This window comes from Myotis lucifugus, unplaced genomic scaffold, assembly GCF_000147115.1.
Source record: "Myotis lucifugus unplaced genomic scaffold, Myoluc2.0 scaffold_921, whole genome shotgun sequence".
NCBI classification, from domain to species: Eukaryota; Metazoa; Chordata; class Mammalia; order Chiroptera; family Vespertilionidae; genus Myotis; species Myotis lucifugus.
In genome coordinates, this window is record NW_005871969.1 from 94861 (window position 1) to 107146 (window position 12286).

At 51.2% G+C, this 12286-nt stretch overlaps 1 protein-coding gene across 1 annotated transcript in view; it reads right to left on the reverse strand.

Annotated features, from left to right (window-relative positions):
- The window catches only part of LOC102419899 (complement C3-like), a 34815-nt gene extending 22742 nt beyond the window's left edge, over positions 1 to 12073 (reverse strand). Inside the window, exons 1-19 of the mRNA XM_023747592.1 lie at positions 12000 to 12073; positions 11089 to 11281; positions 10095 to 10260; positions 9928 to 9998; positions 7258 to 7352; positions 7076 to 7158; positions 6888 to 6978; positions 6615 to 6717; positions 6373 to 6502; positions 6034 to 6149; positions 5793 to 5942; positions 5142 to 5351; positions 4809 to 5012; positions 4285 to 4446; positions 3795 to 3924; positions 3479 to 3550; positions 3131 to 3331; positions 368 to 476; positions 31 to 116 (exon numbers count right to left, since the gene is read on the reverse strand). Of these exons, the coding sequence (XP_023603360.1) occupies positions 31 to 116; positions 368 to 476; positions 3131 to 3331; positions 3479 to 3550; positions 3795 to 3924; positions 4285 to 4446; positions 4809 to 5012; positions 5142 to 5351; positions 5793 to 5942; positions 6034 to 6149; positions 6373 to 6502; positions 6615 to 6717; positions 6888 to 6978; positions 7076 to 7158; positions 7258 to 7352; positions 9928 to 9998; positions 10095 to 10260; positions 11089 to 11281; positions 12000 to 12073 (2446 nt within the window). The remainder of the gene's footprint in view (positions 1 to 30; positions 117 to 367; positions 477 to 3130; positions 3332 to 3478; positions 3551 to 3794; positions 3925 to 4284; positions 4447 to 4808; positions 5013 to 5141; positions 5352 to 5792; positions 5943 to 6033; positions 6150 to 6372; positions 6503 to 6614; positions 6718 to 6887; positions 6979 to 7075; positions 7159 to 7257; positions 7353 to 9927; positions 9999 to 10094; positions 10261 to 11088; positions 11282 to 11999) is intronic.
- Positions 12074 to 12286: the final 213 nt, after the last annotated feature.

The following is a 12286-nucleotide window of genomic DNA, read 5'->3' on the forward strand; positions in this document are numbered from 1 at the left end:
GCCCTGGGGCCTGCGAAGCCACCACCTCACCTTTCCTGTCGGACAAGCTCACAGCCATGATCTCCCAGGTGGTGGTGGAGTTTCTCAAAATCACCTCTATGATCTTGGAGGAGACTCTAGGAGGAGGAGAAATGGGGGCCTTAGGAGAAGATGTGGTAGAAGGGAGAGCAGGTAATGAGGGGCCCCAAGGGCAGGTTGGAGGTGTGGGTGTGGGCACGTGGAGATTTTTCTAGGTTGGGTTGTGGAGTTCCACTATGATTCCAGAAAACAGAGGAGGTAGGTGTGCATGCAAATTAAATGTTCTGGTCCTGAGTGTTGGTAGGAAGTGCCTGGGGGTGGGTTGGAATGAGGGGTGCCTCAGCCTTACCCACTTTTCTCTGGGTCATTCAACTCCTTGATGGTCCACAGCCAGCTCTCAGGGAACTGGCTTCTGGAAATGATGTCTTCTTCCGGAATGATCTCCTCATCCAGGTCACCTGTGCAGATGGGGGGCAATCTGGGTTTAGAGCAGACCCACTTCCCCTGCTGGTAGATACTCATCTCTACAGCCCTGTAGGGGTTCCTGGCAGCGAAGCACACCCACGGACAAATGATGAATTGTCTGTAAACTAAAGACCCCCTTTGAGGGCTCCTGCCTCCATAAAAATGTTAAAAGTCATATTTTATACAAGGGCGTTGGTATAAAGGCAAGGATAATCCAGGCTAGGTTATATTCATTTCCCCTGATTTGCAAAGAAACAAAAGCATTTTCATAAGCTTCTAAGCTCTGCAGCAGTTCTCAACCTGTGGGTCGCGACAATGAAAATACATTCTGCATATCAGATATTTACATTACGATTCATAACAGTAGCAAAATTACAGTTATGAAGTAGCAACAAAAATAATTTTATGATTGGGGGTCACCACAACATGAGGAACTGTATGAGAACCACTTAAACTTTAAGCCATCCTCTGTCTCACCCCCACTTGACTAAAAAACATACACAAAACTGGGAAATAAATCTCCCCGTGGGTGTAAACTACAGCCCAGCAGGTTTGTCTAACTCCCTCAGTAGCCTTATCTTCTCTTTGCAGAAGAAAGTCTCTGTCAGGAGTAGAAAGCGGCCTCCCTAGTTGTCATCATTTGCAAAGAGATTGAAGATAGTCTTTTGCTCATGTGTGTTGGGAATCTTTGTGTCTTTTGTGGGTGGAGGGGTGAAGGGGATGCGAGCTTTCCAGCTAAAAAAAATTAGAAATATTTCTCCACTGTGGCAACAGCTGCCTAAGCCCCACTCCCCAGAGTAAACATGTTAACAAAAATCACATGTTACCACATAAGGCGTCCATCCATATCTTTTATCTTAAAGGCTAAGTGATATTGATCTTTGGGAACAGCTCTCTTGACTTAAATTTTAAAAGATGTTAAAAAAAAACACGAAAACAAAACTCAGCCCTAGCTGGTTTGGCCCAGTGAATAGAGTCAACCTGCAGACTGGAGGATCCTGGGTTTGATTCTGGTCAAGGGCACATGCAGTTTTGGGCTCGATCCCCAGTGAGGGGTGTGCAGGAAGCAGCTGATCAATGATTCTCTCTCATCATTGATATTTCTATCTCTCTCTCCCTCTCCCTTCCTCTCTGACATCAATCCTATATAATAAAAACCTAATATGGTAAGTGTCTGGTCGTCTGGTCATCCATTCAACCAATCAAAGATTAATATGCTAATGATATGCTAAGGCCACTCAACTGCTCCCTAAGATGTGCACTGACCACCAGGGGACACACACTCCAAAAGGTAGGTTAGATTGCTGCTGGGGTCCAGCCGATAAGGACTGAATGAGAAGGGCCGGACACGCCCTGGAGCCCTCCTGTGGACCTCCCCAGCAGGCCAACCTTCTGCATTCCTTCCTGGCTCTGATTGTGCACCAGTGGGTCCCTCGGCCTGGCCTGTGCCCTCTCACAATCTGGGACCCCTCAGGGGATGTCGGAGAGCCGGTTTTGGCATGATCCCACAGGCCAGGCCGAGGGACGCCACTGGTGCACGAATTCATACACTGGGCCTCTCAAAATAATAATAACAAATACATAAAAGGAATAAAGAGAAACTTTACATGGAGAAACAGGGCAGACACCACCTTAATCAAGCGATCAAGGTTCACATCACCAGTGACGGTTCAAGTCAAAGCTACCTGCCTCCTGATCCGAGGCACCGAGGAAGACAAAATATCTCCTCTGGGACAGCCCTGCCCAAAATGCAAAATCTGATTGTGAGCAAGAGTAACATTAGGCAGACTCAGGGGGCTGAACAACTTTCAAATGATGTGGCCTGTAAATCTCATGTATGTGAAGATATGGCCTGTATATCTCACATATATGAAGATATGGCCTGTATATCTCACATATATGAAGATATGGCCTGTATATCTCATGTATGTAAAGATGTGGCCTTCAAATCTCATTTGCGTGAAGATAAGGCCTTTGTATCTCATGTATGTGAAAATGTGGCCTGTATATCTCATGTATGTGAAGAGTGTGAGAATCACAGAAAGACCTTGGGGGTTGGGCAGATAGGAGGAGACTGAAGAGACACAAGCAGACACACCAATGCAATGTGTGATTCTGAACTGGGTCCTTTTCCTAGAGAGAAATAAAATAATTTAAAAAGTGGCAACATTTGATGGAATCTGTGAATTACATGGTGGAAAGGAATCCACGTTATTGTCCTGATGCTGAGCATTGTGCTGGGGTGTTTAGGAGAATAACTTTGCTGCCAAAAAATCCTCACTAAACTATTCAGAACTCTGGGGGCATCAAACAGCTCAAGTGGGGGAAAGGTTTTTAACCTGCACAAGTTTGTCTGTGAGTTAAAGGCTGTTTAAAGAAAAAAAGGTCATTAATTATGCATTGGTCGCCAGCCAGCCACAGGGCAAGTTTCCCAATCTTCCTTAGGTTTTAAGCAGAAGCATTCTTTTTGTTACTTTTCATCCTGTAATTGATAACTTAATTTCCCTCAATTTCACAAGCCGCTCACACTTGCCTTTGCTCTTGGAAGCAAATTTGATCCACACAATTTCCAGTCCCCAGTGATGGGCGCCTCCCCCTTCCAACACCAACAGCCCTCAGGCAGGGACATCCACGCCACAGGACTCACGCCTGGCCAGGACCATGTCGCTGTCTCGGCTGTGCTCCAGCCGCTGCTGGGTGATGTAGTTGCAGCAGTCCAGGAAGGCGTCCCTGCAGGCCTTGTCCTGGAGGATGAACTGTGCCCTGCGCTGGCACGGGTACTTCATGGGGTTCTCCCGCATACCGTCCTCACAGCACTTGCGCAGCTCCTTGCTGGGGTACTTACCCGCTGTGGGAACACCCCCCGCTCCCAGTCAAGTCCCCACAGGGCCTCGCAGGGAGGACCTGCCCAGGTCCAGGCCATCCCCTCCTCCCACTTTGCTGGGATCTCAGTGGACAGGGTGCAAGGGTGGGGGAGGCAGATGAGGGCTCCCACCTTTGCCCTTCCTCTTCTCCATGAGCTGCACTGAGCGGCGGCGCCGGGTGGCTGGTTTCGGGCATGCCAAATCTGAGGAGCAGGCGGACGGAACAAGATGGATTAAGCACTGACTGGCTGTCCATGGTTTACTCCTCACAGTAGCTGCGAGGTGGGAGTGTTATTGCTCCCATTTAACAGATGTAGACACTGAGGCTGAGAGAGGAGAACGATTTGCTAGTGGGTAGTAGAGGCAGGACTGACACCAGGGTCCCGGATCCTATCTTGGAGGTCGACGTGCTGCCCCTCCCTGGGTGTCCAATGGCCGACTCCTCACCTGACCGCTGCTCGGTCTGCAGGGTTTTGCTGGTCTGGAAGGCCAGCCCGGCATCCGTAAAGACACCTGCATAGTTCTTTCCACTGCCCGGTGTGCAGCCAATGTCTGCCTTCTCCACTGTGTCCCAGATCTGCAGGGTGGGGAGGGGGTCGAGGACAGGCTGAGGCCAGGCCACCACCAACGCATCGACCCAACCTCACTTCCATCCTCATCCCGGCCCCAGACACTCCCCAGTGGATGATCGGAGTGTGCTGCTGTGGGACTCAGAGCTGTGCCCATTACCATGACTGTCCCCAACTTAGACCCTGTCCATCCACATTTCCATCTGCAACTTGAACTTCAACCCATCCCCATGTCTGTGTCCATTTTGACCTCTGCACTCGACCCACACTCAACCCCACGTCACTGGTTGTCCCCAGCGCCATTCCCACCTCAACCCAACGCCATCTCTTTGCCTCTGCCATGTTTACTCAGTGACATGGGGACATACCTTTTTCTGAGTCAACCTGTTCTTCTTATTCAGCACAAACACGCCCTTGTCCACGGCCACCAGCCCCACTCGAGCCCCCTGGTTACCCTCAATCTTGAGCGATATCTGTTGTCCAGGTAGATGCTGATGCTTTTCCTCCTTCATGGCACTTTTCACCACCAGCTGTGAGGAGGTGGGAGGGGCAGGAGGGAGAAGTTAGCTCAGCAGGGACCCAGCCTTGGTCAGTAGAGGACAGAAGGGGACCTGGTCTGGTCTGGAAGGAGAGAAAGGTGGAGACAGAGAGAAGAAGGGAGATGCACAAAACCAGCATCAGGTAGAAAGTCAAGGAAAGAGAAAATTGGGAGCAAGCGAGATACTGAGACTAAAAAATGGAAGAAAACAAGATAGGAAAGGAGAAGAGAAAGGCAGGAACTCTACAAGCAGGGGAGAGAAATGGGTTCAGAAGGACAGACAGAGGCAGAGATAGAGAAGCCATTGCCGGGCTGAGAGTCACAAGATGGGCACAGAGACTCAGCAATGCTTACCGTGCCCACACATGAATCCTTGACATCCACCCACACGGAATCAGCCACCACCTCCCTCTGGCCTCCATTGTTCAGCGTGTAATAGGCCACCAGGCGGAAGGAAGGAATAAACTCTGTCGTGATGGTCAGAGGCAGCACCACCAGGACCTGGCCGGGCTCTCGCACCTGGCGTCCCACCTTCAACAGCTTCCTCTTGTTCATGACCTTGGGAGACAGGTTGGCAGAAGGATAAGGAAGGCAGGAGGAGGGTGGGAGGATCTGGAATGGGGTAGGGCTCTGAGGGCTGGAGAAGTGAGGAGGGGGGAGACCTGGGGGTTGTAGGAAGCCACACACCAGGTAGGTGAAGTATCGGACATTGGCATCCTGGCCGGGGTCCATTTGCAGGACAAAGTTGACATTGAGCGTGTCCCCTGGCTTGAGCTTCGTGGCAGGCATAGAGAGGTGCAGGTAGTTGTTGGAGTTGTTCATCGTACCGTAGGGTAGGGCCTGCATTTGACTGGTAGCCTGTCGCCCCTCCGGGAGGCCCTCCTTCATTGTGCGTACCTGAGCAGGGAGACAGGGATGCATGATGCCAACTTGAGATGTCCATGTCCTAACCCCGGCTCCTGGCAATATGGCACCTTGTGTGACAAGAGGGACTTTGCAGATGGGATGGAGTTAAGCATCTGGACATGGGCAGACTATTTTAGGTTACCCAGGCACACTAATGTCATGACAAGGGTCCTTATAAGACATCCATGCAGATGACAGGAGGCCCTGTGTAAATGGCAGGAGGACCCTCTATACAGACAGCAGGACTCCCATGTGCAGACAAGATCCTCTATGCAAATGAAACACCTCTATGTGAATGGCAAGGCCCATTTATGCAAATGAAAGGACCCCCACTATGCACGTGACAAGATCCCTTTGTACAATCATTAGAAGCTGCTGTACAAATAAAGTCCTCTGTTTCCCTGGGGTGGGGTCCTGCTGGTGCAGACTCACAGTGATCAACAGGGGCTTCAGGCTCTTGTGTGTGTTGATGGTGAGCTTAGCCAGGCCATCATCGCGGGTCACAGAATGCACTTGATTGGAGCCCTGAGTGGCCACGGGGACTCGGCCGGCCGGGGAGCCATCGGGGTTCGTCACGTACACCTGTGGGTGCAGGGAAAGGTGGAGAGGTTCAGCAGACCCAGAGACGTGGCCAGTGCTCAGGAGTGGGGTTCAACCTTGCCCAGGGTCTCACCATGAGGTCAAAGGGCATGGTAGGTTTGAAGAACCTGGGTGTCTTGGTGAAGTGGATCTGGTAGGGGGAGGTCACGATGGGGATCCCGCTGCGCTCTGCCTCCACCATGTCGCTGCCTGAGGGTGTCAGCTGTGAGGGTTTGCTCCTGGGCCACCCTTCAGGCCAGGCTTCCCCCTGCATTGGACCCTGACGCTTTCATATTGGACTTCCATCCTCAGACGGGGCCTCTATCATAAGACTGACCCATCTTCATTCTGGGCCTCCTCCGTCAGTTGGGCCTCCCCTCTCAGACTGGACTGCATGGAGGAACTGAGCCTCCACCTTCCACCCAGGCCTCACCTGACTGTAGGATGACGGTGACAGACACATACAATGACTTTCCCACTAGGGCAGCTTCTCGAGGGGGCTGCGGAGCCGCACTCAGCAGAACCTCTCTTTTCAGCACAGCCTCTCCAGTGCCATCCTGGATCTGGGATAGGAAATGAGGGCTCAGAGTGGGAGGGACTCAGCGGGGAGGGGATTCAGAGAGTGAGAGGGAAGGGTTCAGAGTGGAGGAAGCTCTGGGGGCCCCTGGTAGGTACCACAACACGGGTGAGTGACTGGGATAGTGAAATCCTCTGGTCACCATCCTGGACCCCAAAGATGACAAAGGCTGTTCCATCAACGTTCTTCCCATACAGGAACCTGCACAGAGAGGAGAGTCTCCTGAAAAACTGAGTCTCCCCCCAAACTTCCACTGGCCACGGAGAGGACCCAGAATCCCCAGTCCCTCACCTCACCCTCACCAGGCCCTCACCTGGTCCTTCATTAGGTCCCACCCAATTCTTTACTTGGTCCCTCTCCTGGCTCCTCACCTGGCTGTGATGGTAACCTCCAGGCCCTTAGGGTCATCAATGTAGTAGAATTTCTCTGCAGGCTCCACTTGGACCTCAAAACTAGGCAGCACTGGGGCAGGAGTTTGGGGGAGAGAGACAGCACTGTGAGGGGCCAGCACTGAGCCCAGAATTATGGGGCCCACACGCTGGCTCCCTCCTTCTCTTACCATATTCCTTCACCTCAAACTCAGCCGAGAAGACCTGCTGTGGCGAATCTTCATAGTGGGCTCGTATCTTCCACTGCCCCATGCTGTGGGGAAGGTAGGTGAGTATCTGGTCAGACCTGGCAGCCCCCCACTCCTCCTGGGATAGGGGAGCCCCAAACCCACTCCTGGAGGGCCTGACGCACTTGACCAGCTCTGGGATGTTCCAAGACAAGGGCAAGATGCCAAAGTGGTTTTGAGAAGAGAGGGGGTCCCGCTTAATGGGAATGCCTTCGGGCGTCTGTAGAAAGACAGGGAGGGGTGTGGTTCTTCAGAGCAGGCTTAGCCCCTTGGCCCTCCTCTCCCGCTCTGTGTCTGGACAGTCTCTGTCATGTGTACAGCAGCAGTGGCTAAGAACGTGGACCTGAGTTGGACAGCCTGGGTTCAAATCCCACTGTGCTACCTACAAGCTATGTGACTTGGCCAAGTTACTTAACTTCTCTGTGCTCAATGTGCACATCTAAAAACAGGAGATAAATACAGCCCCTCTGTCTTGGGACATTGTTCATGTGAGCAGGAGCTCATTATTATGAGTGTTCCCCTAATATTAAGAATCACTAGAATGTATTGCCTACTTTTGGGCTGAGCATTTCATTTGTGCTAAGCCATACATAATTGCTCTGTTCAACCTTTTGTCCTACAAGAATCGCAATCTGGTGTACACATATATTATTTCATTTCTTGTCAACAGTTAAACATCGGGAGACACCACATAGAAATCTGGTTCTCTGGCTTCTCTTGGAAACCAGGGTAACTGGATAGTGCCCTCCTGTTGGCACAGGTGACATTTCGCTTCTTCCTTTCTCCCTCCCTGACTCCTTTCTCCCATCACTTTGTATTAAGCCCCACCATATGTCAAGCACTTTCTTGAATTCAGGAATAAGGCCCTGAACAAACAGATAAAAACTCTTTCCTGTAGCCCGGGCCAGTTTGGCTCAGTGGATAGAGCGTCAGCCTCTGGACTGAAGGGTCTTGGGTTCTATTCGGGTCAAGGGCACATGCCCAGGTTTCGGGCTCGGTCCCCAGTAGGGGCCGTGCAGTAGGCAGCTGATCAATGATTCTCTCTCATCATTGATGTTTCTATCTCTCTTCCTCTCCCTTCCTCTCTGAAATCAATAAAAATATATTTAAAAACAAACAAACCTCTTTCCTGTAGGGAATTGAGTTTCCACAGAGGTTGGTGGAGGGGGCAATTAATAAATGAATAAATCCAGTTTACAGGATGCCAAAAGGATGGCAGGAAGAGAGAGTGGAGTGCATGTGTGGATGGGAGGGGGTTGAAAATTTACAGGAGCTCAGAAAGGCCTCACTGTAAAATTGGGGTATTGGTGACATCTGAACAAAGTCTTGAAGGAGATAAGGGGCCAGTAGTGTGCATATTTGGAGGAAGATTGTTTTCTAGGCAGAGAAAACAACCAGTGCAAAGGCCCTGGGGCAGGAGAGTCTGCCTCGTGTGTCAGAGGAACAGGGAAGAGGCCTGTGTGGCTGGAATAGAGTGAGTGAGAGGGATAGCGGGAGGAGGTAAGGGCAGGTAAGGGACAAGGGAGGTCATCCAGGGCCATGTAGGTCACAGGGAGGACTTCAGGTTTTTTAAAAATATACATTTATTATTGATATCAGAGGGGAAGGGAGAGGAAGAGAGAGAAACATCAATGATGAGAGGGAATCACTGATTAGTTGGGATCTAGCCTGCAACCTGACCATGTGCCGTGACTGGAATCGAACCTTGATCTCTTGGTTCATAGGTAGACACTCAACCACTGAGCCAGGCCTTGAGCTTTTATCTGGAGGGAGGGAGGAGTCCTGGAGGGCTGGGAGCAGAGGAGGGGCTGGACCTGACTCAGGGGCTCATAGGCGCCTCCTGGCATAGTAGGCGGAACAGACTCCTACCCAGAATTATGTAACTACTCCAATCTTCAGATGAGAAAACTTAGGCTCAGGAAGGTGAGTGACCTGGCCAGAGTCACAGGGACCAGGGGTTTATCTGGAGGTGGAATTCACAGGTGCAAGCATTGCCCCATGCTGGCTCCCTGCGTCCCCACCCATCTCTAGGCCTCCGTGTTAGTGCCTCTATATATTTTTTTGCTTTAGGGCAAGCAAGCATGTCAAACTCGGGGCCTGCGGGCCACGTGCAGCCCACAGGGAATATTTTTGTGGCCCAGCTAATATAACGGTATGTAAGAAACGTTTTAATAAAAATTTTTAACTTAATTTTTACAATATCCTGTTATACATAATTATTAATAACGAACAACAACATTCGCTAATGACTAATTACTATAATCGTGTTGCATTCATTTCCCTTAGCGCCTTATGCGCAGGTGCACCATTTCTCTCCACTAATACTAGCAGCAAATATTTTAGCAGCCGATTGCAATGTCATTAGTCTTAGACTGACTTCTTTGTTGTGCACATCAGGAAATATTTTGCGTTCAGAGAACAAGAAAAATAGGTTTATTTGCGTTATGCTTATTAATTTGTGCAGTTATTAGTGTCTGGTAAGTTAATGTTCAAGAAAAAATATTGATTTTCATTAAAATATTCTTTTATTTTATGTTAATGATTACTCATTTATTTCAGCCCTTTGTATTCAGCATGTCTCTATCAAAATAAACCTATGTTTCTATAAAAATTAAAACTTTTGTTTTTTTGCGGTCCACATACACTTACACCTTGTTCATATGGCCCTGTTAGCCTTTGAGTTTGACATGCTTGCCTTAGAGTCTTTCCTAGTATCTCTTTCTGTCTCAAACTCTCTCTTAGTCTCTCCTTGAGTCTCTGCCCCAAGTGTGTCTGGGGGCCCAGCTGCCTGGTACCTCAATGCTGACGACAACCGTCCGGCCCACGGGCAGCAGCTCATTGTCCACAGTGAAGATCCGGTAGAGGACTGGGAGGTGGCAGGAGAGAAAGGGACAGCTCAGTGAGGCCCTGCCCCTCCCAATGACCCAGCCCCAGCCCTCTGAGCCACCCACCAGCCCCTTACCTGTGGAGCCTGGGGTGTAGATGGTCTTGTCTGTCTGGATGAAGAGATACCCGCTCTGAAAGCTGACTAGCACCACCTTCTCCACTGGCGGGGCATTCCCAAAGGCCGCCTGGACACTCACAAACTTGTTCCCCTTCTGTGATTTTAACTCCTTGCTGGCCGGGATCTAGGCATGGATGGGGGAGGGCGTGAGGAGGGGTCTGCTCCAGGGCCCCTTGCCCACCGTCCAACCTCTGGGCCTTCAGCTGGGTCCACATCTGCCCCTCCTCACAACAGAGCCTGAGCCTCACTCCTGCCTGGTCTCTCTGGTTTGCCCGGGTTTGGGGGGAGGAGGGTACTCAGAGAGGGGCAAGAGCAATAGATGGGCTAGGGGTCAGAGAGAGGAATGGAAAGGGGATCAGAGAGGGGGCTCAGAGGATGGAGGGCTCAGTAGTGGAAGGGGGCCCAGAAAGGGGAGGAGACTCAGAGAGGGGAGGGGCTTGATGGAAGAGAGGGCTTGGAGGGGAAAGGGCTCTGAAAGGAGGGGTACAGAGATTGTCTGGTTTGCAAGGGAAGGGGCTCAGAGTGAGGGAGGGGCTTAGAAGGGGGCGGGGCCAGTAGAAGGAGGGGCCCAAATTGGGAGGAGAATGTGGAGGGGAAGGGCTGCCCTGGCTGGTGTTGCTCAGTTGGTTGGAGCTTGGACCTGTGCACCAAAAGTTCCCCAGGTTTAACTCCTGATCAGGGCACCTACCCAGGTTTCAGGTTTGATTTCCCAGCCAGTGTGTGTACTGGAGGCAACTGATCATGTTTATCTCTCGCATCAATGTCTCTCTCTCTCTCTCTCTCTCTCTCTCTCTCTCTCTGTCTCTTTCTGCTTTCCTCTCGGTGAAAGCATATTCTCATGATAATTAAAAAAAGGGAAGGGCTGAAGAAGGGGCAGGGCTCATAGGTGAGGCTATGGGAAGAAGACCCACAGGGGGCAAGGCACCCGCGGGTGGCTCCAGTGTGCACCCACCTTGATGGTGACGGTGCTCAGGTAGCCATTGGCGCTGTTCAGAATGGTGTCCTCGCTGGACAGCACCTGCTTCTTGCCTGGGAAGTCGTGTACCGTAACCTTGACAGGAATGTTACCTGTCCCACCGTGGGCCTCCAGCACCACGGTCTCCTCATTCTCCAGCCGCAAGATATTGGGGGTGATTATGGAGAACCTGCAGGAGGAGTGCACCGGGTAATACCAGGGACCCGACATTCCAGCCCACATGGGGGTCTTCCCAGGCCCTGGCCCTGCAGGAACCTCAAAACCAGAACCAGCAAGTCCCCCAATTATTTAGACTTCCAACACCACAGTTGGGGAACCCACATATGTACTCATGAAACCCAGATCCCTACATCTTTAAACACCTTAAGTCTCTAAACACCCAGACCCTCAGGCACCCCAACTATACATACCCAAACTCACATATACTAAATCTTTGAACCCCAAATCCTTGAACACCCCAAGACTCTACCTAAACCTTTATCACCCAGGCCTAAAACACAACTAAAACCACTCCCACCCCCAGCCAACATAATCCTATGCCACAGCTCTACACACATTGAACCCATAAATCCGGAAACTGCAAACTCCCAAATCATGTAAAGTCAAACCACCACATCCACAGAATCCCCAAACACCACCTGCACTCTAAACCTACAGACCCCCAGCTTCATAAACATCCACACACCCCTCTACACAATGCCTGGATTTCACAAACACCCAACCCACAGACTCTCAAAGTCACAGGCAGCCCCATCTATTAGCATTCCACCCCACTAACTCCTCCTCCACAGGCATAACGCACCCTGAATTCTACAAGGACCTGAACCCACAAATGACCACTCTACCTCAGAAGTTGCCTTGCTTGGGGTAGTGTCATGACTACTCACATGGGGTCCCCCAGGACCAGGAGGAGACTGCTCAGCAGCACCAGCAGGAGGCTGGGACCTGAGGCAGGTTCCATGGTACAGGGACAGAGGGACAGTGGAAGGACAGAGGGACGGAGGGACAGAGGGTTGGAGGGAGAGGATAGGGAGGACTGATCAGAGGCTGCTGGAGGCCTCCATTTATCTGGCTCCTGCCTTTCCCCCACTCAGCCCAGCCCTCTACTCCCCATGGCTTCTCCCGCCCTGGGGCTGCCCCAGATTTCTCAATATTTTCCTAATTCCCTGGGCCA